Source organism: Macadamia integrifolia, chromosome 13 (genome assembly GCF_013358625.1).
Source record: "Macadamia integrifolia cultivar HAES 741 chromosome 13, SCU_Mint_v3, whole genome shotgun sequence".
Lineage (NCBI taxonomy): Eukaryota > Viridiplantae > Streptophyta > Magnoliopsida > Proteales > Proteaceae > Macadamia > Macadamia integrifolia.
This window is the reverse complement of record NC_056569.1, coordinates 24,917,086-24,935,269: the sequence shown is the minus strand read 5'-3', so window position 1 is coordinate 24,935,269 and position 18,184 is coordinate 24,917,086. Positions and strand designations below refer to the sequence as shown.

At 38.6% G+C, this 18,184-nt stretch overlaps 1 protein-coding gene across 5 annotated transcripts; it reads left to right on the top strand.

Annotated features, from left to right (window-relative positions):
• The first annotated feature begins 1,607 nt into the window (after positions 1 to 1,607).
• On the top strand, positions 1,608 to 16,809 carry LOC122059962. 5 transcript variants are annotated; one of them, XM_042623064.1, is made up of 6 exons: positions 1,608 to 1,882; positions 1,966 to 2,434; positions 3,045 to 3,492; positions 3,603 to 4,857; positions 5,001 to 5,147; positions 16,059 to 16,809. In XM_042623064.1, the coding sequence occupies exons 4-6, from the start codon at positions 3,630 to 3,632 to the stop codon at positions 16,673 to 16,675; spliced, it is 1,992 nt and encodes a 663-aa protein (XP_042478998.1). In that variant the 5' UTR covers positions 1,608 to 1,882; positions 1,966 to 2,434; positions 3,045 to 3,492; positions 3,603 to 3,629; the 3' UTR covers positions 16,676 to 16,809. The 5 variants fall into 5 exon arrangements, with proteins under 5 accessions (XP_042478998.1, XP_042478997.1, XP_042478999.1 ...); XM_042623067.1 differs by lacking the exon at positions 1,608 to 1,882 and having other exon boundaries at positions 1,910 to 2,434; positions 3,045 to 3,322; positions 3,441 to 3,492; XM_042623063.1 differs by lacking the exon at positions 1,966 to 2,434.
• Positions 16,810 to 18,184: the final 1,375 nt, after the last annotated feature.

The following is an 18,184-nucleotide window of genomic DNA, read 5'->3' as shown; positions in this document are numbered from 1 at the left end:
ACCCACTAAGAACAGTAGAGTAGCTATGAGCATGAGAAATGTAGGTACTACAAAACCCACTTTCTAGCCTGATCTTGAATGTACACAATCACAGTGAGGGCAAGAATGGTGGAAACTCTAGTAGAAGCATAAAATCAGTTGCAGAAGCTCTGTAAGATCCCCTCATTGTTTGGTCTATCTTTATTGATCAATTGATCTCCTCCAAAGGCAATGGAACATAGCCTAATGCAACCGGCTCCTATAGACATTAGCAGAAATGAGGAGAACAGGAGAGCCAATTGGGATGACGATGGTTGGCTCAAGAGAGAAGAAGGCTTCCTCTCTGGAACCATTGTTGTTAACCAAAGTAGAATCATCCCCTGTTTAAAATCCACCAAACAATGTTCAAAATTTAATCTTTTGAAAGGATTTGAGTGAAATTAAAGTAAATTAATTATAGCTTACAAGGAGGCTAGAGAAGGAACCCAAGATGATGACATGAAATCGACCCAAGTAAGAATCAGAGAGGAAAGCTCCAACCATGGCGAAGGCATTAGAAGTAGTAGACCAGAGCAAGAGAATGGTGGTACCAGTGGCGGCATTAAATTGTAATCTCTCATTAAGTAGAATATCATATTGGGCATTAAACCATAGGTTGCAACCTTCTCAAACGATTCGTTCACTGCATCCTTTTTCAAAGATGGGAGTAATCGATCTTCAAGGGTTCAACAATGGCAACAGGGAATCGATTTCCAAAACCCTAACTCTCTCCGATTTCAGATTTTAGAACCATAAATCGCAAGTTCAAAAACCCTAACTTTCCCAATCGGTTAATGGTTTCTCAAGGAAGAAGATGCGAATAAGGGATAAGGGCAAATAGGTCATCTCCATTGGATCAAGGGTATTTTGGGGTTTAAAGCAATTTTGTAACACATGATTCCTCACTTATTGGTTTCTCAGTCACGGTCAAGTTACGGTTGATAGAATCTACAACTTAGGAGAGAAAAATTTATAATTACAAACTTAGTAGGGAAGGATTATGTAATAGATAAAACATTCAGGGAAAGGGAGTGAAATTTCCGCAAATAAAAAAGATAACAATGTGCATGGCTGTGCACTTGTCCACCAACGTTTTTTCAGGTTGTTACCCAAATAAAAGAGAAAGGTTTTCTTAGGTTGGGTGTAGGTGGGGGTGATCAGGACCATTGATTTCTTATAAACCCAAGAGCCAGGTGGAGGGTAAGGCTCCATTTGGTATCGTTTTAAAAAAACGTTTCTGGAGTTTTTTTGTTCTATTGGAACGAAAAAAATGGAATCTTCTGTTTGGTGCACTTATGGTCCGTTTATATTTTTTTGGAACAAAAAATGAAAAAAAAAAAAAAAAAACGAGATTTGACAGAACTCCAAAATGGAGTTCCGTCTTCCCAGTTTCGTTCCATTTTACAAAAAAAAATAAAAAAAATTCCTGATAAAAATCTGAAATTTTAAAACACCATTTTTTCGTTTAAAAACTGCGTTTTGACACAGAAACTGAAATTTTCGTTGAAACATAAACGATACCAAACGAGCCCTAAGATTTATAAAAGCAATCTTCCATAGGGTCAGTTGGGGGTGGATTGGAACGAACTTGCGCGTACGCTGTTATTTCTGAAATGCTTTTAACTAATTCAGCGTTGTGGATTGAAACCTTCAAAGTTCAAACACATATATATAATTTAAGGCCACACGAGCCGTTGTTCGTTCATCTTTCTTTTCTTCCCCAACCAAAAAAAAAAAGGTTTCGTGAGATCCGTGGCTGCTAAAGGTTTTCACCTTTCAGAGCTCTTTCTTCTTTCTTACTCAGAAAAAAAGATACGTGCACTTTTTCTGACGAATCTTTGCCACATATTCTGGATTTAAAGAGGTCTGTACCGGGTCCTCTCTCTCTCTCTCTCTCTGGCGTTCTTCTGAACTTGTTTTCTGAAATCTTTTATCAATATTTTGCAGCTCGGAATTGCATGTCGTTATGGTAATTGTTTGATTCATTTTTTCTTCAATCTCTCTATTTCTCTGCTGATGAATGTTGATTCCCAACAAGTTTATGCTGTTGGGTTGATACAGATAAATATTTAGAAAATTCTAAAGTTTTCCCCCTTTTGCCAGCCTTAAACTAGAATGCACGTATTTTCTTTACATTATTAAACATTTACTCCCTCATGGATTTCAATGAGGGTTCTAATCTCGCAAAGTCTGTATAAAGCTGGTATTTTGACATGTTCTTGTTAGAGTTTATTGAATAACAATCCCAATTCATGGATGAGCATTGTTAGGAGTACGATGTCTTGTATTCTGTCAGATAGATTTGTGGGTTGATTCCATAGGGCCGCTAACAACCTTCCCTGAGAGAGGTGTGGGGATGAGCTGCCGTAACCCTATTCTCCATTGATGGTGAAGCAGATCTCATCTCACCATGGACGTAAGCAATCTTGCCAAACCATGTAAATATTTTTGTTGCATTGTGTGATTGTTTGTTTGCGATTACCATTCGTTTCTTATGTCATTTTAGGTTTACTTTTCTAGACCTATACAATGTTAAAGATATGATTCAATTATGAACTTAAAATAAGTAGAGGCAAAAAGCTATGCAACCACTAAGTTCCCACAATTTCAACACTCTGAAACCCTAATCATCAGCGGTGGGAATTTTCCTAAATCATAATATGCCTTCTAGTTTTTAATGCTGATGAACTTCTATCACCATATCAGTCTTCTCTGTTTTGCTTTTTCCGTGAACATGGAATTGTTTGATGCTCCCCTTTTTCCCAATAAATTTCTAACTTTTAAACTTGGTTTGGAAAATAAAAGTTGAAGGATCTAAGGAAGGTGGAAAGGAAATAGAAATTTCATTGGGCAATGATTAGTATACTCATTCTCATGTAATAATTGTATTCTCTTATATTCCTAAACCATGAAATATATATATCGTACCTGTCCTCAGTTTCTCAGTTATCCTATGTACATGGAATGTGTGACTACTATCAGTTTTCTGTTCCCTATTGATAATATTCATCTCACTGGTGTGGCAGGTCTGCATCTCTTCTACATGGTTGGGATTGGTTTTCCTAGTTGACACTGTGTTCTTGTCACTCTGGCCGCCGCAACACAATCATATTCTTCTCACACCACTAAGTGGGTGTGGGGTCATAATGATAGGGTGGCCATATTATGTGTGTTGAGGAGATCAAAATCGTCACACATTTGGAGGCTGTGCCGTGTTTCAGAGGGTCTATCACTCGACTATGGCTAAGATAGCTTGCGACGTGGACTCAGACATAGTTTAGTGGAGCTCAAATTCTGATAGTTGGTAATTGTACCTGGAAAATATTCAACCTATGTAATTTGATCCTGGCCTTAGATGTGTCCAATAGTTATTCATAAATAACTTCTCGATATTGAAAATACCTCTCTGTGTTTGAATGAAGTACTGGTTAGGTTTTCACGCTTCCAAACCCACATCATTTTCCATAATCAAAGGTTTGTACACAAATCAACCAAGACATCTGGAATTTGAAAGTTTAATTTTTGGGGAAGATTGAAATACAGTTTTCCTAACTGCAAGCAGCCTCTATCTTTCTCTTGTTTAGAAAACAGTTCAACCGTCTGCTGAAGCAATGGATAGAACATCTCAACAGTGCTCTCAGGATCAAGCTCTGAAGGTTTCTAGTATCCCAACTAATTTAAATCCATTACACTTGGAACCATACATGTATAACCTTTCCAATACCAGTGCTAAGAAGCTTAAGAATTCCTTGAGCACTGAGGGCGATATTAAAGTTCATCAGATGGTAAGGCTTAAACAAAGTCAGTCTGTGAAAAGTGGAATGAAAAAAGAGGGAAAGGTATTTTCCACCGTTGACACTGAGGATGAGATAGATCAGGGCTCTACAGGTGATAATTCCCATGAAATGAACTCTAGTGCAATGTTTGATATTCTTGACCATGGCGTGCCAATGAAAGAACCATTCAACATGAAGAACCTGGGAATTGATTTGCTTAATCAGTGTCACGAAGCTCTGATTGCTGAACCTTTTCAAGGGAATTGTGTTCTAGCACATAGTGAAAGCATTTTTTCAATTGGAGATTCAAAGCAGCTTGAAAAAGGACATGAAGATTTTGCTACCCACTTATCTGGTGAGCACGGCACTGACTCTGGACGCAGTGCATCAACTACTTCACCCATGATTGCAAAATCACATTCCTTGCCTATCCTGGGAGTCTGCACACTTCAGTCTGGAGAAGATTCCTCTCCCCCAGTATATATTGGACCTAGCTGCAGATATTCTGATTATATAAATGCTCAAAATTCCAAGAGGGAAGAGTTTCTAAATGATGAGGTGGGATCTTATTTACTGCCAAATCAAGAAAGAGAGAACAGCATGTCTGAGAATGAAAAAGATAAACATGAGAATCTTTCTGTTGACGGATACAATTCTTTTTGCGTCATTGGTCCAGAAAAAGACTGGACAACCAAGGGAATGGATGGGGTTGACATGGCAAAAAAGCTTCAGGGAGAACCCTCAGTCCAAAAGTGTAATGATTTGCGAGGAAAGGATTTCAAGATCAAGCGTATTGAGGAGTGGGTTAGCATGATTGATCTTCAGGATGGCAATCCTTTTGAGGAAACAAGTGAAGCTGCCCCTTCTACCTATGAGATAAAGAAAGCCTCCACAGCAATGGATTCTAGAATCACTCCAGGTGTAGAAGCAGCAAAAAGCTACATCTCATCTTTGACTGCCACGTCCTCATTAGCTCAGCTGGAAAATCTTGGGCTGACTGTGATTCCATTTCTTAGTGCTTTTGTTAGCCTAAGAGTACTTGATTTATCGGGAAATGCTATAGGTATACATTCCTTTGCCCTAAATATGTTTTGTTTTCCCTCATGGAGTATTTAAATGTTAGGTCTAAGCTTTACTTGGGGATTTCAGTCTTTTACTGATGATAATTCCTTCTTTTTTCATAATCTTTATACTACATTTTTTCAGTGAGGATAACTTCTGGTGCTCTTCCACGGGGCCTCCATTTGTTAAATCTATCTAAAAATAAAATTTCCACCATCGAAGGCCTTCGTGAAGTCACACGGTTGCGTGTACTGGACCTGAGCTGCAATCGGATATTCAGAATTGGTCATGGTAATGCATTTGTTGAATTTGGTGTTTTTCATTAAGAGATCTTTTTATTCTGCTTTTTCTACCTCTTATCTTGGTGTCATATTTGTGTCTCTCGTTCAACTCTTAACTATCAGGACTACCATCTATGGTCGAGGAACTCAGTTTTTTTTTTTAGTCTGTGCTGCTTAATTTCTTAGCTTATTGGAAGTTCAGTTTATTTCTTAGTTAGACCAATGACTCAATATGGCAGTAATAAACTACTGACCTTTATCTAGTTAATTGCAAAAATGCCCCTGCATATAAAAATCTCAAGAGAAATTAACTACTTCTGTCCCCAAAGACTGGCTTGGAGTTTTTTTTTTTTTTTTCTCTTTTTCGATTTCATTTGCCCATGACAATATTAAATGCGTATGAAATTTCTTAATTTCCTGTACTTCCCTTGGCATGTTTAATGCATTAAAAGAGGAGCAGGTGGTGTATTGAAAGAGGGAGAAAGGAAGGAGAAGAGATTAATTAGTTGGGTTGGGATTTAATATTCAGTGGCAGTAAACCTATGAAGGGCAACTTTGGAAGATTGATGAAATTTATTTTTTCATAATTGATGGATTTACCAACCCTCCTTAAATAGTGAGGTTTGTCAAACTTGACGATTTTTATGGGACAGAGGAAATACTAGATGACCAACTCTCTTCACAGTCAACTCAGCTGCTCCAAGTTATTACCATGGACTGCAACTCCAAAACAAAATGGTGTGGGTCATCAAGGAGATCAAAGTTCCCAACTAGGCAGTAGCAAGAGTAGTACTTAACTATTAAGTTTTTTCTAACCACAAAGGCTAGGGTTTAGAAAACCAATACTTTTTCCAGAATTCCAGGATTAGGAACTATAAACAAGAATAAGAGAAGTAAAATAATAGAAAATCAGCAGATCGGATCTAACCAATGTTCAGGTCGAAGACTCAGTTTAATCAAGATATCAAGTATGAAGATATCTGATGGTCAGATCAAGAGATATGAGACAATCCTTGCAAGGTTAGTATTCTTTAATGAAGAGTCCATAACAATCAATCTATATCAGCAAACTTATGGTCTATGAAACCAGTAATCAGAGGATAATCTGATATTGATACTAACCAGAAAACAAAGCCAGGACAATTAAGTCCCAAGGATTGAGATCTAGGTTTCGAACCTGGTTTTGGTCAGGCCCAAAACTGAGACGTGCTGCAATTCGTTTCGAGGTTTCGACACTGGGCTTCGATCTTCGGCCTCCCTGGGTTGAAACCCAGGGTCGAAACTTGGGTTTCGACCATGAGTTTCGACCCTGGGTTTCATCTCGGCCAGGCCTGAAACTGAGACAACTCAAGATTTTGGTATGTTTCAACCGGATTTAGTTCCATGCAATTAACTGAATTATGAAATCAGAAACTGAAGATTTAGAAATCAGGGAAGGAGTAGGAGCCCTAATCTAAGGATAAAGGCAGATTCAGAATTCTATGAATTCAAGAATCCTAGTTGCATTAGGAATTCAAGTATCGGTTGAGAATATTAGATTTTTAAATCAGAATTGCAACTAGAACTAAATAACAGAACTTACTAATCTAACTGAAGTGTAATGTAAGGCTGGTTACAGATGTAACCAACCCCAATTACAACCCAAACTCCAACACAGATAACCATCTAATAGTTAGGGTAAGAACAACCCAACAAAGCTGTCGGCTAGGACAGTAATGGCTGAACAAACAACAAGAGTTTAACACTTACACACCCAGAAAATAACAATATTAAAACCCCAAACATTCACTGCAACTTAGTATCAGAGTCAACAAATAACTGGAACTCAGACATGGAAAATAGTATCTGATCTTGAAGAAAGTTAGGTCAAATAAGAGAAAATTAATAACTCACTACCCAGGTCTCAGATGAGGCTGAGACTTGGATCGAAGGTAGACATTAATGGCCAATTAATCTCTAAAAAATTCATCCAAAGCTTATGGCTGGTTGAGGAGTTATGACAATTCTTGATTGAATCACCAAAAAGGAAAATTTTCCTTTTCTGGAACCCAGGCTGTAAGCTTCAGATGATCACCAACTGTGGGTCGAGTGGCCCTTTGGGGTTGCCTGATAAGTCTTCGATACATGAGCTCTAATGGCTCAGAGAAAGGGACTTGTGATAGCAATACTGCTGCCCCGAATTATAAGTTACAACAGGGCCGAAGGTCTTGGGTTGATCTCCCAGATCACAGTAATGGTAAGGAATGTGTGTAACTTGGGAGTCACAACTTTAGGGGTTAGGAAAACCCACTCCATTGAATATAAAGGAAGCCAACGTAAAAAAGGCATAAAAGTAAACACCTAACAAAATAAAGGAGAACGACATAAAGACCCCTAAAGGTGGGAGAAGTTGAGATTAGCGCCTAGCACTAATCACGACTTCTGCCCCCTCTATTCGATACAAACTTCTAACATTCCCTCTCAAGCTGGAGCTTAGATGTTAATCATACCCAGTTTGTAACAAATATAAATAATCCTCCCACTTCCAAGAGATTTGGTGAAAACATTTGCAAGTTCTCTTGTGCGACTGTGACATGTATAAATAATTCTTTGTTGTAACTACTCTCGAACAAAGTGACAATTGACTTTAATGTGTTTCGTTCTCTCATAAAACATGGGATTTGAAGCAATATGAATGGAAACTTGATTACCACACCATAATTGCATTGAAGACCTATTCTTAAACCCAAGCTTAGTTAACAAATATTTTATCCATCAACTCACATGTGACATGTGTCATGGCTCGATATTCAGACTCTACACTAGACCTAGCCAAACCAATATGTTTCTTGCTCTTTTAAGACATAAGATTCCCTCCAATAAAGGGGCAATAACTAGTAGTTAACCTTCTATCAACAGGAGATCCAGCCCAATTAGCATAACAAAAACTTTTAATACACCCATGTCCATGATCAAAGTATACCAAACCACGACCTGAAGCCTTCTTGAGATACTTAAAATATGAATTATGCATCCCAATGAGATATCCTAGGGGAGGACAAAAGATGACTCACAACACTGATAGAGAAGGCTATATCAAGTCAAGCCACAGTTAAATAGTTCAATTTCCCAACCAATCTTTGATACTTCTCAGGATCATCTAGAGCATTACCTTCATCATCAGTAAGCTTTACATTAGGATCCCTTGGAATATTTAAAGGTTTGGATCCTAACATCCCTGCTTTGAAAGAAAATCAAGAACATACTATTGTTGTGAAAGTGAAATGCCTTTCTTTGATTGAGCCACCTCAACGCCCAAAAAATACTTCAACCATCCCAGAGCTTTAAGTTTGAACCTTTGTTGTAAGTGTAGTTTCAAACTCTCAATACCTGCAGAGTAATCTCTTGTAATTACAATATCATCAACATACCTTATAAGAAGCTTTCTTCTTGCACTAGATTGCCGGTAAAACTTTGAATAATCACTGCTACATCTCATCAGTCCAAATTCTAGAACCACTTCAGTGAACTAGCTAAACCACGCTTGAGGAGATTGCTTCCGCCTATATAATGATCTTGAGCTTACACACCATACTAGACTCCCCCTATGCAACAAAACTTGGAGCTTGCTCCATATACACTTCCTCATGAAGATCACCATGCAAGAATGCATTTTTAACATCCAACTGATACAAGGGCCAATGGTGGGAGGTAACAATGGAAATTAGAATGCGAAAGGAAGCAAGCTTAGCTACCAGGGAGAAAGTGTCGAAATAATCAATACCATACACTTGAGCGTACCCCTTTGCCACAAGTCGAGCCTTGTAACCAGCAAGATTCACCTTAAGCACAAACTCTTAGTGGAAATCAATAGAGGATTTAATGCAGGAGTAGATTACAAGAAACTACCCCAACAGTTTATAACTCCAAACAATACAAATAGGAGCAAGAAACAAATAAATAATACATTCAAATAAACCCCCAAGGATACAATACTCATATAGGAGCAAAATCAGCCCAAAACCCAACCCGATAGGAGAAAGAAAGACCTGTTATAGAGCTGGAGAGAGAGAGGTACAACCAGGGCTGTAGCAGTCCGATTGGGTTGCATTCTTGGGCGTAGATAGTCCCTAGGGAGGGTACAAAAACCCTCAAAGTTGAGAGGATTCTGACGGCTGGTTGTGAAGTTACAAGCTTTCTTAATTTTCTGACCTAAGAGAGAAAACTGAGAAGAACCTTCAAGAACAGCAGCTGAATGCTTCCAACAGTGACTAGGTAAGGATCGTGGGACCCTTATGAGGCCTGGAATACCCTGATTGAAAACCTAGCTGAACAAAGTACAGAAGAGAGAAAGAGAGGAGATCGATCTCTCTCATATTCCCACTAGGATTGCTGATCGGTTTTGATTTCTGGAGACTTTTATCAAAATCTGAATTATACCTCCTGAATGTTACAACAAATAAAATAAAATAAAAAGAAGAATAAAACAGATGAGGGGTTAAGAAGGGTGAAAGAGAATAAAGGAAGTGGCTATCTCAGCCTGGGCTTCTCACCCACAGCTATCTCAGCTGCTCTAAACATTTAGTTGCAAACTTTCTTTCATAAATGCAAACTTTCTTTCATTCAAATCTGTCCCATAATGGTACATATGCCTCTCTATTTATAGAGTGGAAGTTTACAATCATACTAAGACTAGGAGCTAATTTCCAAAAAGGACTAGACACTCCTACTACAACTAGGAATTCAAAATAGGACTAGGACTTGACTTGATGACTCCAACATGGAGTAGGACTAACTAATAGTCCATATAGGACTTTACAACCAACTAATGGCCTAATGGGCCTTTATTGAATTAAATAGTAACTAATTAAACTAATGACTTAAATCCCGTTTTCCTACCTTCTACCCATATTTTAGGCCCATTAAAGTGGTCCATTTCAAAGAAAACCCGTGGGATCAAAGGCCCGATACATACATAACACAGTTTATTTGCAATAAAATAAGCCCAAGTGACTTATCTACATCAACTCGCCCTCTTTTAGAAAAAACTCGTCCTCGAATTTTGTAAAGTGTGAGGATGATTATATCATGGTGCACGTCCCTCTTCAAGCCATAGAAAAATTCAGGTAGCTCTTTGATGATAAAGATGTAGTCTAGAATGTTAGGAGCTTGATCTTCAAGATACTTTAATGGGATGACAAACTCCACATGCTCAACTTCAACATCTTCGGATGTATCCATAAGGTCATGTACATATGCACCTTTGATCTCTTTTAACTTCAATGCAACATAAAGCTCTTTTGGTTCATCTACTTGGTGGTTCCTAATCGGTTCCATTGATGGTTCAAACACAACTTCATTCTTGAACTCCTTAGGATCTTCCTCTTGGCTGTTCACAATCATCATAGTTATTGTAGTGTCAAGTTCCCTAGTCTCAACCTCATTGTCTATTGTGGCAACCTTGTTGCTTTCTACTTCTCCCATATGAGTCTCGTTGATGGGAACATCAATGACTAGTTCTTCCTCGACAATAGGAATGGCTGGAAAAATTTTAACACTAACCTCAACTTTTGACTCTAGTTCACTGGTCAGAGGTGTCTTCTCTTGTTGCTCATTCGCAGTAGAGGCCGATGGTTCCTTCATGTTATTGTCAAGTGTGGGTGGCTTTTGGACATCTAGTGGAAGGAAGTACATGTTTCGTTTATGCTTAGATAGGTACATGCCTGCCAACTCATACTGCATCTCGTCCCACGTTTTAGGTTTACATTCTTGAGCTTGAAGTTGCCTTTCACGGACTTTCCATTGCATTCGAACACAATAACTCATCTGGGAACATGCATATTGCCGTTTTTGTCTCTGTTAAGTTGTAGTTTTCAAAGTACATGTCCAATTCACGCATCCATTCAAGGAATTCCCCATGAAAATAACGTGGCTGATTATTAGATTGGGCAGCAGTGGATGTATTCTGATGGGAATCCTGTGGAGGGAAGAACCTTCTTTGGAAATATACAGGGAGGTATTGTGTCACTAACTCGTACTTCATCTCTTCCTAAGTCCTAGGCTCATGTCCTCGAACTCAAAGTCGCTTTTCATGGACTCTCCACCAATCTCTAGCATGACCAATCAACCGAAAACAAACAACTTGAAGCTTTTGTGTCTCTGTCAAGTTATAGTAGTCAAAATATTCCTCCAGAGAATCTAACCAATCAAGGATGTAGAATGTATCCCTTTGTCCAGCGAAGTAACGAACTGATGGAACCATCTTCGGTTAATTGTTTGGAGCTTTTTTCAACCATAGCTCTGATACCACTTAATCCAGGAGTAGATTACAAGAAACTACCCCAATAGTTTATAACCTCAAACAATACAAATAGGAGCAAGAAACAAAAAAATAATACCTTCAAATAAACCCCCAAGGATAGAATACTCATATAGGAGCAAAACCAGTCCAAAACCCAACCCGATAGGAGAGAGAAAAAACTGTTATAGAGCTAGAGAGAGAGAGGTGCTGCTAGGGCTGTAGGAGTCCGATTGAGTTGTTATAGAATTGATGGAACCATCTTCGGTTAATTGTTTGGAGCTTTCTTCAACCGTAGCTCTGATACCACTTAATGCAGGAGTAGATTACAAGTAACTACCCCAACAGTTTATAACCCCAAACAATACAAATAGGAGCAAGAAACAAAGAAATAATACCTTCAAATAAACCCCCAAGGATACAATACTCATATGGAGCAAAACCAGCCCAAAACCCAACCTGATAGGAGAGAGAAAGACCTGTTATAGAGCTGGAGAGAGAGAGGTGCGGCCAGGGCTGTAGGAGTCCGATTGAGTTGCACTCTTGGGCATAGATAGTCCCTAGGGAGGGTACAAAAACCCCCAAAGTTGAGAGGATTCTGACGGTTGGTTGTGAAGTTACAAGTTTTCTTGATTTTCTGACCTATGAGAGAAAACTGAGAAGAACCTTCAAGAGCAGTAGCTGAATGCTTCCAACAGTGACTAGGTAAGGTTCGTGGGACCCTTATGAGGCCTGGAATACCCTGATTGAAAACCTAGCTGAACAAAGTACAGAAGAGAGAAAGAGAGGAGATCGATCTCTCTCCTATTTCCACTAGGATTGCTGATCGGTTTTGATTTCTGGAGACTTTTATCAGAATTTAAATTATACCTCCTGAATGTTATAGCAAATAAAATAAAAAAAGAAGAATAAAACAGATGAGGGGTTGAGAAGGGTGAAAGAGAATAAAAGAAGTGGCTATCTCAGCCTGGGCTTCTCACCCACAGCTATCTCAGCTGTTCTAAGCATTTAGTTGCAAACTTTCTTTTATAAATGCAAACTTTCTTTCATTCAAATCTGTCCCATAATGGTACATATGCATCTCTATTTACAATCATACTAAGACTAGGAGCTAGTTTCCAAAGAGGACTAGACACTCCTACTACAACTAGATATTCAAAATAGGACTAGGACTTGACTTTATGACTCCAACATGGAGTAGGACTAACTAACTAATTGTCCATATAGGACTTTACAACCAACTAATAGCCTAATGGGCCTTTATTGAATTAAATAGCAACTAATTAAACTAATGACTTAAATCCTGTTTTTCTACCTTCTACCCATATTTTAGGCCCATTAAAGGGGTCCATTTCAAAGAAAACCCATGGGATCAAAGGCCCAACACATACATAACACAACCCAAGGTTTATTTACAATAAAATAAACCCAAGTGACTTATCTACATTAGGATTTACCAGTAGGTAAAGGCACCAGATCCCAAGTGTGATTGTCCTCCAAAGCTAGTAGTTCCTCAGTCATAGCAGCCCTCCAACCAAGACTAGATAATTCCTCTGCAATAGACTTTGGAGTAGGATAATTCTTAGTAGTAGATAAGCATGAACGGAAAGAAGAGGACAAACCAGAGTAGGAAACAAAATTTGAAAGGGGATGTTGGGTGCAACTCCAGACACCGTTACTATGAGCAACAAGAGTATCAAGGTCAGAAGAAGGAATACTTATCTCAGGATCAACATGCAAAGAAGATGACGCAGAGACTGTTGAAATAGGGGGCAGAAGCTGTGCGAGGACGATGACTGTATACATGTCGAATGACAGGTGGCAGAGGAGGAGGCAACGGTGGTGGAGGAGTAACCTGTGGAACAAGCTGCTGAAGAATATAGAGAGGGAGATCATCATCCAACTTAGAAGCAACAAAGGAAGAGTTAGCACAAGGAGTAGGCTCAAAGAAAGAAACATCAGCCATCCCAAAGTATTTATGCAACTCAGGAGAATAACAACAGTACCCCTTTTGGGTATGAGAATAACCAACAAATTTGCATTTTAGGGCTTTGGGATCTAGTTTTGAACTGCCAGGATGATGGTCACGAATAAAACAGACACTACTAAACACACATGGTGGTAAAAAAATAAAAAATAAATAAAGGATCATAAGGGAATAGCAAAGAATGAGGAATACCATGTAAAACAGATGAAGGCTTGCGGTTAATAAGATAACATGTAGTCATAACAGCATTAGCCCAAGAAGGTTTGGTGACTTCTATATAAAAAAGAAGAGAATGTGTGACCTCCTTTAAATGCTTATTCATCTGTTGAAAACCCACAAAATTAAGGACCCATTTCTTCTTCTTCTTCAAACATGACAGCACATGTTATGGAATGCACGGTGGAGTTATCATTTTAGAGCTATCCTTGAGCTCATTCAGTCCCGCAAGATTCAGTTCCCTGAAATTGAAAGCCTCAAGGTAGAGTTCTCAACCCTAACCCTATCACAAACAGTCCACACAGGCACATTTGCAGCTCTGTTTCCCAAGTTATACCATATCCCAACTGCAAGGCCAGCATAATCTTTGCGATAATCGTCAAAGAACCCAAATGTAAAAATCCCATTTTCAGAAACCCAACTCTTGCTTTCAAACTCTGAAATCTCAAACCCAAGTGGAACCAAAACCATTGGAAAATCCTCACACAACCCAACAGACAAAAAATCCAAAATAACAATTACAGCTAAAACAGAACCAGAACCTTCAAAAGAGTAGCATTAACAGAACATACCTTCAAAGCACTTGGCGGGTACTCTTGCTTTGAGCCGATTTATCTACTGGAATTGATCTCATAAACCTTGAAATCGGTTCCTCAGGATTGAAAAGGTCAACAATCTAACCCAGAAAATCTGAGAATCAATCGCTCTCCAAAGCTCCCCTTCAGTTCTTGTACGTCCGATGGATCTGCACCTGTGAGGAAAACTGGAATAACCTTTTGGCCATAGTTTTGGCAGCGTTCCATAATCCAGGCGAGCTCGTTGGCACCATCTCGAATTAGCATAGATAGCTTTCCTCTTTGGACACTTTTCATCCATGAATGTTTTCAGGTTTGCCTAACAACACACGATTGACTTTGGGGGTTTTACATGGAAGGGTAAAACAATAAGTTTACCAATTTGGTGGTCTAAAAGTGAAAGGGTATAAGAATAATTTTACCCATAACCAAGGGTATTTTGGCCATTTAGATAATAGTAAACTGCTGACATCACCGCTTAACGATATTCTTCTAACATAATGGATTTATTAGAAATTTTCTCATGAAAGTGAGGGACGTACGAGATCTTTTTCAAATCTTGGGGGTTATAGGAAATAAAGAATATTTTTAGTGGTGGTACAAGAAAATTTCCCTTCTATTGATTTTTCTCCTCTTGCTATGTTGGTATTTGCTGATTATGGCTGCTGTTTTGTTATTTTCCTTGCAACTATACTGTTAACTGTTAAGATATGAGTGCTCGAAACTCCTCTAATTCTTTGTCTTTACCGAATCACCGGTAAAATCAATTGGAGAGGTGTAGTCTTGGGTGATCGGACTAGTTGTCAAATTTGGTTGAAATTTGAATATTTATTTGAGGGAAAACACGGGTGCTGTCTATATCTCTCTCTTTCCCCCTTTCAAATGACCCCCTGCCCTCTTGTGTGATGCCCTGTCGCTTGCCCCATTGGTGCCACCTTCTAGCCTGCGGCACTTGGGCGGCGTTCCTATCTGTCTCCGTTAATTTAATTTCTCTGTAGGAATAACCTGTCCTGGTGTCCTAGGCACCAGACTCAGTCTGGTTTTGTTGGGGAGAAACCCTACTATAAGGTCATGCCTTTTGGATGCTTGTTTGACTCTCCTTTTAGCAGTTTTACAAATCAGTTTTCTGGAAACAAAATTGCAATGATCTGATATGTGACCATATAGTTAGACCACCTAAGACTTCATTATTTGTTTGGTAATTCAGTGTGAGCCTTTGTAAGGGTATTATCAGATGTATTATTAACCTAATCCTACTACATAGGATCAATACACCCACATATGGGACCAACAGACAGATTAACCAGTTGAGCCGCAATACTCCTTTTTCTCCCTCCTTGCCTCTTGGATCCCATCATTGTATCGTATCATGGTGAAGTTATTCTTAGTACCCTTCTTTTTGTTTAAATTCTTGAAACCAAATACATTTATTGGGTATAATCGACCCTAGCTGCCATGTAAATTAGTAATATTGCCCAGTATATGATATGCATCAGTGTTTCCTCTTCATCTACCCATGCTTGCAATTTATACACGTTCAGCATTTTTTGCTTTACTGTTCACTACTCTTCCACTCAATTACCTTAAAATTAATATATATAAGCATTTCTATTTGGGTTTGGAGGGGGGAGGGGAATTCCAGCTATCTAGATGCAGTCAATATATCGATTCCTTAGTTTTTCTTCAAAGATGACAGACCTCCAAGCTACACGTCAAAGAGTTTTTGAGTGAATTTGAATCCCTTGTGTTTACTTCAGTTTAGCATTCCTGCATCAAATTTTGGACATGTAACTTTGGTGATCATACAGTTTCTTGGCTTCGATCATCCAAGAGATTAATCCTATTCTGTTCTTCCCTTTGTTGCAGGACTAGCTTATTGTTCCTCTCTGAAGGAGTTATATCTAGCTGGCAACAAAATCAGTGAGGTGGAAGGGCTTCACCGTCTCCTCAAACTAAACATCCTGGATTTGCGTTTCAATAAAATATCAACAGCCAAATGTCTTGGCCAACTTGCAGCTAATTACAGCTCCTTACAGGCCATTAGCTTGGAAGGCAATCCAGCACAGAGAAATGTAGGAGATGAACAACTGAAGAAACATCTACAAGGTCTTCTCCCCAATCTGGTCTACTTGAATAGACAGCTTAACAAAGGGAACTCTTCAAAGGAGGTTGCTGACCGCCTAGTTCGATCAGCACTCACTGCGCATAAATATGATGGTGGATCGAGATCAGAACTTAAGCTGACCCGGAAGGGAAGCTATAATGTAGCATCTCACAAACCATCATCTTCTTCCAACCATAATCGATCTAGTCGAGGAACACGCTCACCAAATCAGTCCAAAAGGCGACACAAGCACCTGCCACCAATCAGAACTAGAGGGACTACTGCTCCTTGTCACCGTGATCTTGACCTCAGTATGAATATAACAAATTTGCAGTCAAGACTCCCTATCCACCGGAGTTTAAGTGCGGGAAATTTTTAGGAGCTCCATGGCCATATCTCCATGTTTATCCATTAATTTATTTTTCGTTGCCATACTTTTGAGATATTCGATTACTGGAAACTTGATATGTGATTGTTTGCAACATCATATTAAACCTGTGGGATTGCATCTAATTTTTATCTTTGTGATTTGTTTTTATTTATTTATTTGTGATATGTGCTCAATCCATGAAATCATCCAGGTTTAGATCTTAGCTGTCATTAGGAAAAGTAATGGAGAATTATGCGCAGTCTCTTTCAGGTATTTTGAGAAAAAGTACCATAGACACCAAAGAGTAATACTAACAATTGGTAAAATTATTACCTCTTCATGTTAGTAGGCGAGCTTGTGACACAACGATTAAGTTGCGTTACTGCAACATGTTGGTCACAGGTTTGAAACTTGAAAAGAGTCTCTCCTGCTTCATAGGGGGTAACGTTGTCTATATTTACCCCTCCACGCGACCTGCACTGTTAGGGGGTTTGGCATCTTGGACATGTCTTCCCATTGAATAAATAAAAAACTAAAACAAGGAAAAATTTCTATCCTTCCTCACATTGGATCGACAAAATAAGAAAAGGAAACTATTGAACATGTATTCCTTAAAAAATAAGAAAAGAACTATTGAACATGTATTCCTTTTTTTTAAGTTTTAATATTGATGAATAAAAATGGAGGACGAGAGAAAGAAGGGCTATTATAATTCATTCACTCCTCACCAAAAAAAGAAAAATTATTTACTAGAAGACTGAATTCATCTGAGATAAAAGGATCTAATTCCCACTTGCTCTAGCCTAGCCTTCGTGGCTAGAAGACAACCTCATCTTATAAATACATTAGATTGTACCTTCACATTAACATGATAGAAAAACTACGACTAATACAAAATGGAGAATTATATGAGCATACAAATCAATATTGAGATGAGTATTTAGGTATAAACCTAAATCTATTGTAGGAGAAGATTGACTACATGAACCCTCTCCTCTTTGTGATTGATGTTGATCTTGTCTACCCTTTTCTCATTTTGAGCATTAGATCTTTTCGTCTTGCATCTAATGGGTTAGTGCTTACAAAATATAGACTGAGAATAACGACTAACCTTACAAAAAATAGAAGATCTAATTTCCCATGAAAGGATATAATAATCAGTCAACATAAATATAAATAATTACAATACTTTGAATAGAAGGTACGATGTTTAAAAATAATTAATCTAATCAGCTCAACAGATAGAATGTAGTGTAAGGCTCAGTATAAACCTCAGCTTCAAGGCTCCTGCAAACAGACTCAAAGCACACTTCAAAAACCTGGAACTCGAAAGGCAACCCCTTAGGCACCACCTCTAATTTGCATATCCCCACAAGCTATGGGACTCCTAGTGCCATTCGTTTCAAGCATCTCTGCCTCAGGGCTCCCAGAGGTGGATCTTGGAAACTGTTGCGATCCCAATTCCTCATTCAGGTTTGAGACGCTGGATTCAAGATCACGACTTGTCAATCTAATAAG

Bases quoted from the DNA above. Each gene is read 5' to 3' on its own strand.
- LOC122059962 (XM_042623063.1), top strand. From the start codon at position 3,630: ATGGATAGAACATCTCAACAGTGCTCTCAGGATCAAGCTCTGAAGGTT. The intron at 4,858-5,000 runs GTATACATTCCT...ACATTTTTTCAG, and splicing joins TTTATCGGGAAATGCTATAG to TGAGGATAACTTCTGGTGCT. The intron at 5,148-16,058 runs GTAATGCATTTG...CCTTTGTTGCAG, and splicing joins GATATTCAGAATTGGTCATG to GACTAGCTTATTGTTCCTCT.